Raw genomic sequence first — 16,580 nt, 5'->3', positions numbered from 1 at the left:
TTCTGCTGTCAGTGCATGAATTTCTAGGACTTTTTTTTCTTCCACTCAACTTTCCATAAATATACTCCAATACAGCACTCTGTACACCAAGCTCCTTTGGCCATGACCTTTTGTGGCTCACCCTCATGTCAGAAACTGTCTTCCTCATGATTATGTTGGCAATATCATAACATATTTATATAAAATATTCTTTATTATTTGTCTCATGTGATAATACATATAAATTGCAATTATGCCATTGACAGTTTACACCACCTTTAGCTGACATATGCATTTTACACATTGGAATAACACAAAGATCGACAATAGCAGAATGAACACTCATATGATAACTTATTTAAAACTTTTTTTTTAAAAAAAAGGAATCACTCAAAACCTTTCTGAGAAAAAAAAAGAGAAACTTCAACAAATCACCAAACATTTCGTCAAATTTAACATTCAAAGATGTGTCCGAGCATTCTTCAAAAACATCGGCAAGTATGTTTTCTTCAAAAATTTTTCTTGTTAATAATTTCCTTCTCTCCCTTTGCCTCTGTCTTCGCCTCCTGCGAGTTTCACTTTTGAGCACAGATATCAAAGAGAGCCCCCCCCTCCCGCTGCGACGGAGATCACTCACTCCAATGAAAAAGGGAAACAATTTGGGTGCCGAAGCCCGGGATGATGGAGGAATGCTCGCCACCCCGCCGTCCTGCTCTGCCTGTGCACGGCTGGTCGCAGACACAGGCGTCCAGCTGAGAGACAGCCAGCACCGCTACGCACTCTGTACCCGATTTGATTGAGCTGGCAGTATCTGCAGTGCTTAGGTACTGTTTTTTTTTTAACTCAACCTTGTTCAGAGTGTAAAGGACAGGTTTATAAGTACATGTAATGCAGAATGCTGCTGAAATGCTAAGAAAGTAAAAGATGTTTGAAATAAAATTACTGGAAAGCAAAGAAACAACACGATGTCATAACAGCACAGACTATTTCCGCCACACTTTGTTCGTTTAGTCGTGTGAATTGTCCTCTAGCTGACAGTTGCACAGCAGAAATCCAAACTTTTGCACAGCAGTGGAAAATCCGATGTGTTACCGTTTCTCCCGTGCTGCTTCAGTGTGTTTGCCGACAGGTGGATCGAGTTGCCTTGCCCTCCGGTCTGTGGAAACTTCAGATCAGGCAAATTCCCATCCGTGCTCATCCTCGCCACCTCCAGCTCTGCACGCAAGCAGAAGGGACCCGACAAAACTTTGAGGAATCAATAATAAAAGCCCGGGGTTCCCCTGAGGACACAGAGGTCACATCCTTTGCGGATTTCACAGTTAAAACTGATATTTCGAAGACAAAAACTTTAGACTCCCAGAGGTAATTTGAGTGAATACGAGCTAAAACAAGCAGTCGCATACATTCCTCGTGTTTAATCACGCCATTTAGACTCTTCTTTTATTAAGTTTGGAATGGAAAAATACTGGGAAAGAATCATGTTAAATGTCTGGTTAGCAAGTTCCATCTCAATTACACACTTTCATAGCTATTCACAACCTTCTGGTATAAAAGGCTGCAATCACAAGCTTTTATAAGTATCCAGTATTTGACTGGATATTTGAGCCCATTTGTCAGAATTGGTAGAAATAAAACATTCAGCCCCAGGAGCTTAATCTTTTCTTTCTGAACGATAGTGGCAGTATCACGCTGCAGAACTGTTTAGCTGTCAGAGACACTAGTGCATCCATTCTGCGCAAAGTAGAGTTAAGAAAAACAACGGAAGAAAACCTTCAAAAATCAACTTTACCTCAAATCCACATCTAGACGGTTGCAACCAGCACATAACTGAGTATTTATGTCGCAAAAGGATTCAAAACACACATCAATAGTGGTTTTGTGGTTGAGACGGAACTTGCTCAGGGAATTTTATACATACATTTCTCAGTGCACTTGTATATTTTTTAACCTATATGTAAAATTCTTTAATTAAAGAAAAGAGAAAATCTCCAAAAAGTTACAAAAAGTCAGTTATGCACCTTTAGCATTTAGCCCAATAAGTAAATGTAAACCTCTGATCGGAACTGCTTGCACTTTACTTTGTCTATGAAATAATATCTATATATATATATATATATATATATATATATGTCTGGGGATTAAAAGCTATACACAACCGTAGCAGCTGGGAAAGGTTCAAACACATCTCCGATATTGTCAGATTTAAAAAAAAAAAAAAAAAAAAAAAAAAAACTCTGGATCTCCAACAATTATTCATCATGGCACTTTTCTGAGTTTTTTTTTTTTTTGGTAGTATAGCTTTCAACAAAGACTACAGGGATTGTTACCGTTTACTGATAATGTCTTTCTTTAGGAAAACTGACTTTTAAATGCAATAGTGACATTACTGATTCATAAAAAAGAAAATAAAACCCTGATATTATGAAATGATTCTTCTCATTAGGAACCGAGACAGCGAGCGATTTAAAGGCAGAAGATAAAGAGGAGCTTTTATAGCTTTTCAACAGCTGTTGTGTCTGAAGCAAACTTCAAATTTATGGTTCAAATATTTCCTCTGTCATATAGGAGAGAGGGAAAGACTTCTGTTAGCAAGCAGGTTGCTGTAAGGAGCCTATTCTATCAAAGTTATTATAGTATTTTACTTAAGCTGGCAATACAGTGACCACCAGTGTTATGTAGTGGTCATGACACCAGTGGTTATGAAGTTTTGGCACCCCTAAATGTCAGAACGCCCCCGAATAAATGGACACAACCAATGATCCATTGATTGGTAGAAGAAAAAGAAAAAAACAAAGATAAACATGTTTTTACTCTAAAACATGTAGATCTAACATCCTAGATGATATTTCCTTAATGTGTGGTGAAAAAAAATATTAGTGCTAATGTTGAACAAACACAGCTTAAAGGTGATGAGTAATGTTACAGAAATGGTGAAGAGGGGTCGTCTGAGGATCGTCTCTCAGAAAGGGGATTTCACCCTTTTCTGTCCAAGAATCGTGGTTTCGAACTCAGAGGAACTGATCTGTGTCCATTTTCACGGGCTTATTGATCATGAAATCTTTCTAACAAGCTAAATTTGTAGTGATTCTAAGCTAAGTAATTAAGATGCAGCCCGTCTGATGATTGTTTTGGCACTAAATTCCTTTGAGTATCATATTTATTTTGACTTGCCTTTTTACATACTCTTCATTGTGTTTGAAGACAAACGTTAGCTACTTCAGCCAATATGAAAAGCCATATTGACTTTACATCTCAATATGGCTACAGATACAACAGGAACAGGGTCAAGGGGTCAACGTGCATTTTCGATAATCACTCTGGGATTAAACATGCAGGCGTCAACCACAGCATTGCCAGCTCAACGCGCCTCAATATTCCCGCTGATCTGAGCAGCAGGAACATTAAAACCAGCGCAGGAGATGCAGTCATTGTTGCAGCGGCAGTAAAGCTGCCTGATTAGTCTGAAGTGGGGACTCTCATCATGAAACACAGCCCGAACAAGAGTAAGAGAAAGAAACTTAATTAAATCCGATAACGAATTCAGCTGGCGATCTGATGTCGCCGTGACACACTGACTTTGATAAAGGTTAGAGCCAACAGAGGGCTGCAGCGAGGGCACGTTTAATCCTCCCTTTGTATCTGTTTTCATACCATGGCGTTCCCATCAAAAAAACAAAGAAAATCTTTTGTATTAGTATTCTCTTGTGGTTTTCTAAAGGCCAGAGGGTTTTTGATACATTCCTATTCAACTTAGCTAAGACAATACCCCAGATAGTGCAGCATTCCCTGGATTCCAAGTCTGCCTTTGGAATAAAGGAAGCATTTTTCTTCTCCCACTCTGAGCTCTCTCTTTTTTTCCCCCTGCGTGGCTGTGTAAAAGAGCTTACGACAGGCTCTGGGGGAATTTCTTTGATGCCATAGGAAGTTGCTGGACCCAAGGGCTGTACCTTCAAAGCAGGGTTTGAATAACGCGGCTAATCAGCAGAAATCTGTTCACGAGATTATCGAGGAAGGAGCGAAGCACAGGCTGCGAAGTGTAAACACAAACATAGACACCATGGCAGAAGAAAGAAAATATCAAATTTAGTCGGAAATTAGGAGACTTCTGAAGGCATTTAGGTTTGCGCTTAACTTTATTTAAGGTTATCAGAATAATCTGAATAAGCAAGGTTGCAATTTTTTGAATTTTATTCCCAAAACAATGTCCAAAAGCTATGTGTAGATTTAGTTCTACATTGTAAATATGCACTGCTTTGTGTTAGTTTATCCCAGTAAAACTGAACGAAACATACACAAGTTTGTGGCTGCTAATTGAAAAAGTAGTGAATGCTTTTAAAATGCAACATACCGTGCAGAAAAAAAAAAAAAAAAGTTCATAATCAGCTTGTCTACAACCCTTTGAAGCCCTCACTCACTGACACCGATGCAAACATGTCAGCGATACAGCACATCTGCACACGCTAAAGCTTTCCACAACGCAAGGATTTCAAAGTGCAGGATCAATCATTAGCAGGCGCAGTGATTAACGGGGCTGGAAAAAAAACACACACACAAAAAAAAACGGGGTTTCGCCGTCGTTCTCATTTAACACCCCTCAGTGACATGAAGGATTACAGGAGCTGAGCGGCTGAAAAAATAAAATAAAATAAAATAAGCCAAGCAAACAGAGAGATAAGGCCTAGTAAACATGTCACCAGCACATAATTAACCAGAATACCACAACGTGCTATAAAGTCTGGGCTGCACAGCATCGCCTCTCGTCCCCCCCAGCGCTATTCGCTTCCCCTCCTTCTAAACGAGCTCAGAATCTCCTCAATACCCAGATGAATTGTGTGCCAGATACAATAAAACCCCTTTTTTTATTAATTCTCCCAACGCCTGCTTCCTTTTAAGTAAGTAGACCTATATTTTTAGGTTGCCATGGAAGCAAGAATATGTTTTTCAAAAAAAAGAAAAAAAAAATCCAGCATGTTAGGAGTAGAGGGTTATTCATCATGACGCCGTTTTTTTATTTTATTTTTTATTCCCTTGCCCCACTAGCTTCAGACTGACAAAAAAATGTGCTGCTCCCCACTTTAAAATAGCACATATAATTCAAAATTTCAACAACCTGTGTTTCTAGGTTTGGATTACCCCGCCAGGGAAAACAGTAATGACACGAGTTTCATTATCTGGGCTCGCCTGGTATTTATACTCTGAATAATGAGCGCTGATCCCTGATCTTCACGAGCGGCGGTTAATTCTGCCTAATAACTGACATACATTTAAACGCCATCTGACAAGATAAATGCCAGTGTACAGCTGAACGCTATCGGCCGAGAGCAGGCCCGTAGATCTTAACCTCCACGCTGAAGAGGAGGCGTTGCTCCAGTGACCTTCACACTTGATCTAGTGGCACAGAAAGCGCCGTCATCAATACGAGAGCGGCCACCGGATCGATAGCTGCGCAGAGGAACCGTGGCCTCTGTATGACGAGAGAGACGGGCGAGGGCAGGGACAAGTGGGATGCGCGGAGGAAAACGGCAAAAACCAAACGGGAGCGATGAAACCAAAACGGTTTGCAACTAAAATGCGTCTTGTTTTTGTTTGAGAGTCATACTGGCGAAAAGAAGTTCACTTTATAAGTGAAAAAAATGTCTTTCTGTCCAGTTTCAGAGGATAGTTTACTCCCCGGTGGTCATACAAGATGCATCCAGTCTCCCTGTACTCTCTCAACAATTACCATAATCGCGTTAGATACCTGTTCGACATCTGTCTGTGTTTTTGCTTTGTTACTGAATGTAAATGTGAATGAGAAATGAACTTATGTCAATGTAGGGTTAGGGTTAGCCATTTAGAGCATATATGATGTTTGTTTGTACATTTGTACTTTTCTTTAGGGGTTTTATTCAAGCATAACAACATGAACACTGATATTCACATCATTTGGGTTTTCCAATTGCTGTGCCTACAATAATAAGCAAATTAGGACCGTCATGTAAACATGGTGTGTTTATGATTATTAAACTATCAAGGTCACATTTGAAACCAGTAATGATCTTCCTTGTGTTGTACAAACGTGCACAGATCTCGATGAAATCATTTCATAGATTTTGAGCTTTCACTACGTCTTTGAAAACAGGAGTTCCTAAATGTTGTAGCCGCCATAAAAACGGGGAACCTACACAGTCTGCAGAATTCTTTGTCTTTTTTAAGGTTGTTCTTGACTGATGTTTTGACAACGGGATGGGAAATAAAGTCCTGAAAATTATTTTTCCACTTTTTTCAAGCAGGACACTAATCGAGGAATTTTCCAAACTGCATGAGGAGGCTGTAAAAAGACAAAAAGAAACTACATCCTGTGTCAATAGGATGTATGTGATATTCTCTGCTTGCGCATAGTAAATTCAGGTGAAATATCGGCTATCTAAAGTAGAAATTTACCTGCCGAGTGGAGTATTTTAATCACTGCTTGAAGAAAAAAAAAAGTCAGACTGAGCTTTCTTTGTTTTGTTTTTTGTTTTTTTAAATGAAAGAAATAAAAAAGTGCACTCGGATAAGTTGGACTGCTTGTCATCGTTTTACACAATGTGCTGTCAAGACTCCGGGTGAAACCAGCGCGCAACTTTGCACCTGAGAAATAAAGCCTAGCAAGTTTACAGTTTAAATATTGTAATATAGTTTGCATAAGGTCAGCAGAGCCCTGTTGTCGTCTCACGTAGTAGTAAAGGAAGAGAGTCGGATGTGTTGTCAGTTATTTTTGACTTTTGAGATAAAACCAAGCTGAAGGCTGTGGGGACATTCTGGCACAGTGACAACAACTGCTGAATTACAAGATCGCACAGACTTGCTCCAAGGGAAGATAACTGTCAGACACAATGAGTGTTCATGCCAAGTGGCCATTTTTATAAGAATAAAAGCGGTATTCTGTTTCTAAGTTTAACTCTGAGAGGCTAAGGATTACAATTTCCCCAAGCAAAACGAGTCAAAGTTTGTCCACGCACATCTGCCGTGAATGTGTTGTTTTCATGCCCTGCAAAGAAACAACAATCATTTGTGCTTTTCTCCCCATTTTCTTACTTAGCCAATATTTTCAACAATTCTTAATAAGGTTTTGTGTGATCAACAAACACAGAGTAATGCATAAATGCGAGATAAAAATGACATTTTGAGATTTAAGGGTAATCTGGACAAAAACAACACCGAAAGACGTCACACATATGAAATATTAGTTATCTCAAAAATATAAACAACAAGGAAAAAGTCTGTTAGCACATTGAGGAATGCATTTAATAGTTTGACTATTTGCATTCTGATCTGTGACTGTTTGAAATATTGAGCATATTTAAACTCAAAGAAAAAAGTTTCATTGAATTTATCTGGAGTTGATTCTAACCATAAGGGGCTAAAAAAAAAAAAACTACTTTATTGTTTTTTCCTCCAACTCAATACAAGCCCTTTCAATGTCATTAGGAACAGATTTTGTGAGAAAATTAAGTAAGATCTTACACTTTTCTGGTTAATTTGAGATATATGGGAAGATGATCATAGGTCGCTTAAAAAAAAAGAAAAGAAAGAGGATATTCCAATGCTTTATTGTTGCATCATTGCATCATTTTTTTGTTATCCCAGTTAAATAAAATGAAGTTTTTGGGTGGAATGTAGCCAAAAATAAGAGCTTTAATTACTTTTGTAACACCCGGAACACACTTACGAATGTTTTCGGTGTTCTCCTGCACGATGTCCGTCTTCAGCAGGTTGTCAGCCAGGACGAAGGCCCCCTGCTCCACCGTGTCCAGCAGCATGGTGGCAGCTCTCAGCTGCTCCCCGGTGCTCAGCTCCCTCCACGCGGCCTGGGCCTGTGGCTGCAGCAAATTGTTGACCGTCTCCACCATGGCCTGGGGAATCCAAAGAGTTTATTTAGAAGAAGAAAGAAAAAAAAAAAAGAAAAACTGAAGCTGCTTGACATGTTGATTTGGTAAATGGTATGAGTTAAGGGAGAACCAGAGGGACTTCAGGAGCGAAAAACAAATCCCACAATCCTGTGGGGATCGTGCAGGATGGATGGATGATTGTTTTTCCTTTATTTCATTTGAAAAGATTTACAAAGTGCGTGTATCAGGGTGGAATGGTCATCTAGTGGCAGCAACACCTGAATTTGTAACGACACTGAATGTATTATTTTGGCTTTGTGGCCATTTCCTTTTATCTACAAGAGGAATTAATCATGTAAATGAATCAGAGCCAACGCTTACAAGACTAGAGGCCAGTCCTTGCATGACTTGAGGCTAAAGTCTTTAATTGGTGTGATAAATGATCCCCCACCCTGCAGACAACCTTAGCACACAAATGCACCAAAATAAATAAAGTAAAACAACATTAAGACAATCCAGTGGGTGGAAAAAGCTTTTGCTGGTAGCAACCATCTGCAACCATTTAATACAGAATTTTTTTCCCTTGCACAGTAATAATAGAAGTGAAGGACTATTAACGCCTTCGTTAATCGGCACACAACAGCGGTGAAGCAAGTAAGTTAAAGAGGGAGTGGGGGGAGGAAAGAGTGAACATCTCCAAGACAAGATGAAAAATTAAGAGCCATTAAAGATTTAAAAATGCCAATGGCAAGATTTATGAGTGGAATACTAATTGGTCAAGCACAGCAATTCAATCCTGGTACAAACACTCCAAAGGCCAAGCTCAGCTCGGCAGCCCCTGGAAATAAAGATATTCTTTAAGTCTTCAAAGCACAAATGGTGGTCAGACGGATTATTATTACTTGAACGTCTACTGCTGTTACTTGTAGAAACATTTCCTGTCAAGAAAACCATCACCAGGAATTGTCTACAACATCCGTTACGGGTAATTTTGCAAGTTTGTTCCTATAGATGTATGAAAACTTGGAGTAATCAGACAGTAATAGCGTTCGCTATGAATTGAATCAAACGGTGTAAAGACGAGCGAGATCTTTTTGTGCGTCTTGAGTGCAGTGTTTTGTACTTATCCACAGAGCATTCTTACTTTAAGGGTTGCATAAATAAGTAAAGGCAGGATAAAACTGAGGTAATGGCTAGAAGCATGTCGCAATTAACAAAGCTGGTGATTAAAACAATCTGGTTTTAATACCACACTTATGTCTCCAATGAGACAAATCAGATTTTATTGTTAAAATGTTGCACTGGTGCAACTCACACAAGCCTGGACTGGATCTATAAATAACTTTTAATGAACAGAAATGATGATGAACAATGAAAAAACTAGAAAATCTCACACCAAGCAACTTTTAAGCATTGTACCTATTTTTTGTGCAACAACCACCACCACCAACAAAAAATCCTTAACATGTTTATTGTTGTGACTTAACAGCCAAGAGGGAAACTAGAAGTTTGGCATTGCTTTTCGCATTAAAGCATGTTTACTTCATAAGTATAATTGGAACAACATTTGTTTTCCAGTTGAAAGCCAGAAAAATCAAATTTACTGACTCTTATGCTCATTGACCAAGTTAATTCCTATTAGCAATATGTGATTGTAATGTAATGTTACGCTGCTTTAGTGCAATTGAAGAAAGCTAATTTTTAGCCATGGGGTCAACATGCTAACTGCTCCTTTTCATTCACTTTGGAGGTTAGGTAAGTGTTTCTCAACACTTGAGTACAGTTGAGAGAAAAAAACAGCTTTTCATTTTTAGCATAAGCACGGTGCCACTGGCAAAAAAAAAAAAAAGAGCTGCTTTTGATTGTGAGAACTGATGAAAAGAGTGTATTTCAGCGTTCTTGATCAGTTCGCAAAACATTAAAACAGAGGGATTTTCAAATTGTGATGTTTAATGACCATGATAATTACCATTACCAATTGCATTTTTTGACACGGAAACGCAACATTTTTAATTACCAAGTACTTTAACAGTAGTCGTATATCTACGATTCATCCCGAAGCTTCAAGTTACGTAATTCAGCTTATTGCAAATGAGTTCCAGATTAAAACAAGGGTTCTGTTTGGATTACAGCTACAAACCCTTTGAATTACCAAATTATGGCTGAAAACAAGACTGACAAAAACAAAGCAGGTGGAATTATAATTAATGTGCCTGTAACAGCTAAATTTTTTATAAATGGTTACAATGGGGGCAAATGACGCAGCTACTTTTACAGCATCGTGTTTTCATTTCGGTTGAGTCAGTGTGACTGAAGGGGGACAAAAAAAAAAAAAATGGAGTAGGTTTTAAATTTATGATTCGCCAGCTACAATTTCAACTTTCAACACACACCGAGTCTCCCAATATCCACACACGCAATATAAGAGTCTGATGCAAGAATGAGCACACACCGCTCCACCTGCTATTCCGCCAGAACATGCACAACGTAGCACACAGCGCACGGCAAAACCTACTCCACACGCGTGGGGAGTCTATCATCTTTGATGTAATTATTCATTATCAGCACCCAATCTCCAATCACACCTTTTGACATTCAGCTAGAAGCAGAGGTTGATTCGCTCTCAATTAAGGAGCTCTTTTTCTTCAGGCGCTGACATTTTTTTTTCCTCCCCTTTTCCTTTGTTCACGACTTTAAGATTCTCTTTCCCTAGTTCTTATACCACTAAGAAATAATGGTTCTTCACAGGGTGAGGACTGATGGACTGACACCTTGCCTTTTATTTCACATACAGAGGAGATGTATGAGGAATGAACCCCCTTCTAAGGACAAAGGAGAAGGTCCGAAACTGCTAAGGGAGGGAAAACATGTTGTAAACAAATGATGGAAGCTCGTAAAGAAATAAGGAATCATTTTTACATTGATTATTAATAATGCTAAGAAAAATAACATTTATTTAGATATAGCCAATTTATATAAGACCAGCTTATTACATAATGCCATGATAAATTCTACTGGTAAAAAAAATGGACTCTAGTTAATCAATCACCAGTGGATGTTATTTGTGTTTCTATTATGAATAAAGAAGTCTTCTTTGCCTTATAGTAAGTCATAAGAAAACCGATCCCATGAAAATTGCAACTAAGCTTTACTGATGGGAGTATTACTTCTGTGTTTTTGTTATTTATAGGGAGATTTACAAACTATTAAATGCTTCCTTACTTCTATGTAATTAGCATGATTAATGTCCCATGTTGCCCATTCTGGGTGTGTTATGACAATGGTGAAATGACCAAAAAAAAAAGTCCAAAAAAAAAGTCCAAATAATCCTTAGTGAAAAATACATTTTCTATTTGTTGATTATCTCTGAGTGGCTTATCTACGTCTGCAGTGCCGCAACACCTTTTGTGTAAATGTGTGTACGAAGCACTAAAAGAAGCTATTAAATTCTTTGCCTTTACTAGTCGAAACCTGCTTACCTTCGGGCCTACAACAAGAACAGAACTGGAGTTTTTGTCCTGCAAACTACCGCTATCTCGCCAGCCTGCAAATGTATTCACCTTGCGGGAATGAGAATGCTTTGTTCTCTGAAGGCAAAGCATGAAACCTATTTCTGATTAGCAATTTTTCTTCCTTTTTTTTAATTTTTCTATCCAAATCAGTTTATGTATTACACAGAGCACCGATTCACAACAAATGCCATCTCAATGCACAAACAGGTTCCCTTCAGTCCGGTTTACTCGCGTCCAAACGTACGGCCCGATTCGGAGGAAAACGAAACACTCAAGTTAAGTGGAGTACGATCCGAGCCGAATTTGTCTCAATCCAGTTTGGATGCATTGAGTTACTGAAATTGCAGCGTTCCTTCCCGCCAGAGCAAGAATGAGGTGAGAGCGGAAGGCCAATTGAATTTATTTCAAAGATAATTAGAGTAGTTATTTTTGACTGGACCCTACATGTCGACTTAAGACTGAAAGATTGAGACATGGACAGTTTCAGATGCTCCATGAGGGCATTTACCGTCACTAAGGCTGTACTTTTGGACAGGAAAAAAAAAAAAAAAAACGAGATGATGCACCCACTCTGAGCTTACAGCACAGAAATACCACTGTGTGCCTCCAAATGGAAGGAGTCTGCCTAATGATGAAAACGCAGCATTGGGTGGCCTCTTCCACAGTTTCTCCATTGTGGTTTAGCTTCGTTTATTAAACGATATTTAATAAACAATTTTTTTTTTTTTTTGCACATCTGAGAACCTGAATAAATTCAGAACCCGAGACACAACACACCCATTGTACATAATTTACGACGCCTTAACTACGCACGAGTTTGTCGTTATGCTACTGACAGCAAAGCGAGAAAGATGGAGAAGATCCACAGTTATGATGAAATTAAACTAAATCTCACATGAGATGAACCTATTTTGCCTACAACACGGAGTAGCTGCAGGTTATTCATCATAATAATAAAAATATATTTACTTCAATCAAAGCAAATATTCAGAGCCTCAGCTTGAAAAGCTGAGCAGGGTGGAAGGTAGGAGGACATCACCTCAGTCATCTTGGTCTGTGCAAATAAATCATGAATGTGTGGTGATGCCATTTCTCTTCCATTAGAGCACTGCCTCTCCATACGTCAACCCGTAGCAGCTCTCTCTCTCTCTACTGCTGCTGCGAACCCCAAACAATTTTCTTGCCGCAAATTTTGTTGGTAGTGCCACGGCTTAAAATAAATGAATAAATAGAAATAATTAAAAGAGCTAAATGAGTCCCTGTTACATAAGAGATGTTTTGGTCGTTAAACCGAGGTCACCGCAGGAATGTTCCACTTGGTACAGGGGAGGACGGCCGGCCCTGAAACGCTGCAGTTGCACGGTCCATTTATACCAACGCAGCAGAGGAAGGAAGGGAGAGGTGGACATTAGAGCCTGGCAGGAGTCCAAGCCGAGCCGTGGTGTGTGTGCGCCTCTATCTGTGCGCTGATTGATGAAATGAACTCGGGGTCTAGGAAATTGATTCTGGCTGAGGCTGATCTCCCTCTCTGCACACTCTCTGTGCTGTATGCATGCACTTTTAGTCCCCCTCATCTCTCCCTGGCTCCTTCCTTCCTTCCTTCCTGCTAACCAGTTAGTTTCTGTCACTTATTTTCTTGTCACCGACACAGAAAGGGTAAACTCAAAATATGGGAAGAAAACTGCAGCTCATCTTGATCTCGATCGTCTGGAGTCTCCGGGCGCAGACGAAGCCGTTGCATCATTTCTTTCTTTTTCTCGCTTCTTTCATACCTGCTGGCCAATTCGACAGCTTTCTTTGGAAACCACTGAAACCCGACACTTTAATATTTCATGAATCCATCTCCGAATATGTGGGTGGTTTTTTTTTTTTTGAGTAAGTGAGTTTCTATGGGATAACCTTTGTACTTTTTTATTTTATTTCATATGGCCTTATGTTATGAATTCCCATATGCCTCCCCTGTATTTACCTGAACTGCAGAGTGAACAAGTTGTTATTTTAGTTTTCCTGGTTATTTCAGTATTTTTTTTCCCACTGTGATAATGTTAACTATGCTTAAAAAACAACAACAACAACAACAAATCCACAGAATTTCTTCTTTCAGAAACAAAGCATGATTTCTCCAGTGTTTCTTTGTTTCTTGCATTGTTTTCACAAGAAACAGTTTCAAAATCACTATTTTTACTAAAACCTTTCCTGCCATTTAAGGTCCTCTTAATGAGATGCTGATTAAAGTTAGTTTTACAACAAAGAGTAAGACTTTCACTCCTCATTTTTTGCTGTGAGTTTTCAGTCAGCTGTATATAACACACACCTTGAGCTTTTCTAGTAATCAAAAAAAGGCACCACTGCACCTTTTTTTTTAAATCAACTAACAAAATTCACTCGTTTTGGTTTTGCCGAATATTGAGATTGGCTCTACATTGACCTACTTTCTGATGAAATCAGGTACTAAACTTTTGTTCACTTGTCACTGACCGTATCTCTTTCATGGTGCAGCAAAAAAAAAAAAAAAAAAAAAAAAAAAAAAAGATTTTCAGGAAACCCTGAAATACTTTTTATATCATTTTTATGACCTGTTATTCTGGATTTGGGATTAGGTGAGTGTAAACATTAGGAGAGTGTGTCATTACAGGAATAGATCCTGAAAAGCTTTAGGAAATCTCTAAGAACTTAAAAAAAAAAAAAAAAAAAACTAATTTGCAATTCATCCCCAGGGGATTTGTAATCTTAAATATTGTCTTGCAATACTATTTTTTTAAACAATACTGGTATACAATTATTACATCATTTTGTATTAGGAAAACAAACCAAAGAAGCATCATTGATGCTTTTTGACAACAATTCAATTAAACCACAGATTGAGACAAGCATGAATGAAATCTGGTTTAAACCTGGATTGAATTATCCCAAAATGAGCACAGACTCTTTGAAAGCAGACATAATTTGCAAAATATTAGAAAAAGGACAGAAGGAACTACAAAACTACAAATCCAGCTTGTAAGAAATGAGGAAAAAGAGGCAAACTTACCATGAAATGAAATTGGATATTCAATTGCTGTCTACACTGTACCTCATAAATGCTATGCCTCCAAACCAAGAAGAATATTCTACAGGGTCTCTTAACATCTAAAGTTCAGTGTTTTCCAGAAAATGCCTTGAAGAGTTACCTTGTATTTATTTCCTGTTCAGTGAAATGCTCAAAGTTGAGAAGACTTTCCTTTTTCTTAACTGGAGAGGAAAGAAAATCTTTTCCAGCATTTCTAAAGGAGACCCATCACACTTTCTTGAAGAAGTTAGGATGGTTCTATAAGCTACACAAATCATGTTCATTACATTTTTTGTCATCATCCTCAGTTGAGATTTCACTTGGTCAGTTGTGCCAGTTTGAACTTCTTCTAGAATGAGATGTTTTAGAGCCACGTCACTATTATGCAATAAGATGCAGCAAGCCGCGCCCTCCAATTTAGTGTTTACTGTTTATGCACTTGACAATGAATGCAAAAAGATAAACAATTGTGCAACCGTACATCTTTGACGCCGAGTCAGACCCAGAGGCAGAAGAACTGGAGTCCCCATCGCAACCACCAAGGGTGCAGCAAGCTGTTTCTCAATGGTAAGTCAACCCTCCCACAGACCAAAGAGGGGTCAGACTGACCCTGAGTGTGCTATTACAAACAATCTTTTCTCCTTTTTTTTGTAGTTTCAGAAACTGGCTGAACACGCCCATTGTTCCCGAGCTTCGAGGTGGAACTGCAGAAGGGTTGTAATCTGCAGATTTGCAGAAGGGTTCTATTTGTGTATTTCGCAATGCCCGTTTTCCTTTAACTTGTATGATAAGAGTTTAAAATCCAAATATATTTGTTTCATAATTAAAATTTACTTTTGCTGTTGGATGTTAGAAAAACATGTACGGGTTTAGAAACCTAATGGTTTTCTCCGTTTGCTTCTTGCAGCTTTTAGCTTGCATCAAGCAAGGCTAGACCAAATGATCATTTAAGGACGGTGCTTGTTTTGCCGAAACTGTGAAAGTGGAGGACGGGCAACAGACGACGCCTTTTGATGATCTTTAGCACTACCTGTCTTATGCTGTCCATTGTTTCTGCTACTGCAGTGGGGAAATCAGAATGGTAGAGCGGTCGGATTCAGACGCGCGCACTCAAGGATGGCAAGTTTACACGTTCTTTGAACCGTGCCAGATTCTCCACTGAACTGCTTAAATTTCAAGGAAAATCAAGGGTGTTCTCTAAAAACTATTATCAGCTTTTACGCTTGGCTGACCAGCCGAGCCGCCGCCATTGTGAGCAGCACCAATCAATACGAGTGCTCTTCCTATCTCCGGGTTGCAATCCAAATGAGGAGTTGTGTGTTTATGAGGATGAGTTTATCTTCATCTTTCAAGAAAAGGGGAGTTTTATCCTCTTGTTAAATTCCTGAACGAGAAACCTCCCTTGGTTTCGACCGCTTCGAGGTCATCCGACACTCCCTTTGGTCTTCTTTTTGAGCAAAAGGAGTTGTTTTTATGAGGGTCAGAGCTTAGTGTCCTCCCCATGTCTTAAATATTCACACTTACTTGGGTCCTACTGAGGCAAAAGATGGTACCGTTTTATATTGTTACATAAAAATGTACTGCAAATTGCACAGTTCATATTTCCTCCTAAAACCAGCCCCCAAAACAAACACGCTATTGTATTTGATTTACGGACAACAAGAATAGACGTAATCACAATAATTGGAGAGCCATAATGTTGCTGCCTTTAAACAAGCTGCCATTAAAGTGACTAAAAAGGTGGGGGAGGCAGGGCGCCATTTTTATTGTTTGTTCAAAATCAAAGGCCACAACAGAGGAACATTCCTGCAGGGGGAACACAAAACATAAGAGAGTGGATCATTATGCAGTTTGTTGCCGTATCGAGGCCAAATCCCTTCAGTGGAATCAAATTGGCTGTGATGTGCAGCAGATGTGACTATTTAGAGGGATTCAGAAGAGCTAGGATCGGCATTTCATCTGCACAAGTTAAACCGAGGTTGAGCTCCCTACCTAAAATTCTGCGCTCAAGTACGTAAATTTAAAATGTCAAGTGTCTTTTTTTTTCTTTTTTGTTTGTCCTCAATCAAGAAAGAAAAAAAGAAATCCCTCTTTATGTGATTTATTCATCAAACCATGTATTTTATTTTAGGACATGTCCCTCCTTAACAACAACAACAACACCTGGAACTCCTACAGTATTCCCAG

The 16,580-nt window shown here is 38.9% G+C and overlaps 1 protein-coding gene across 22 annotated transcripts in view; it reads right to left on the bottom strand.

Moving 5' to 3' along the window:
• LOC103146369 (adhesion G protein-coupled receptor L3) overlaps positions 1 to 16,580 on the bottom strand; it is a 277,143-nt gene that overhangs the window by 51,830 nt on the left and 208,733 nt on the right. For all 22 annotated transcript variants that reach the window (XM_016677493.1, XM_016677494.1, XM_016677497.1 and 19 more), the window contains 2 exons: positions 7,673 to 7,856; positions 1,072 to 1,194 (listed from right to left, as the gene is read on the bottom strand). In XM_016677493.1, coding sequence (XP_016532979.1) covers positions 1,072 to 1,194; positions 7,673 to 7,856 — 307 coding nt within the window. The remainder of the gene's footprint in view (positions 1 to 1,071; positions 1,195 to 7,672; positions 7,857 to 16,580) is intronic.

This window comes from Poecilia formosa, unplaced genomic scaffold, assembly GCF_000485575.1.
Source record: "Poecilia formosa unplaced genomic scaffold, Poecilia_formosa-5.1.2 Scaffold157, whole genome shotgun sequence".
Lineage (NCBI taxonomy): Eukaryota > Metazoa > Chordata > Actinopteri > Cyprinodontiformes > Poeciliidae > Poecilia > Poecilia formosa.
Note: the sequence above shows the minus strand (reverse complement) of the source record. Positions and strands in the feature narration are given on the sequence as shown.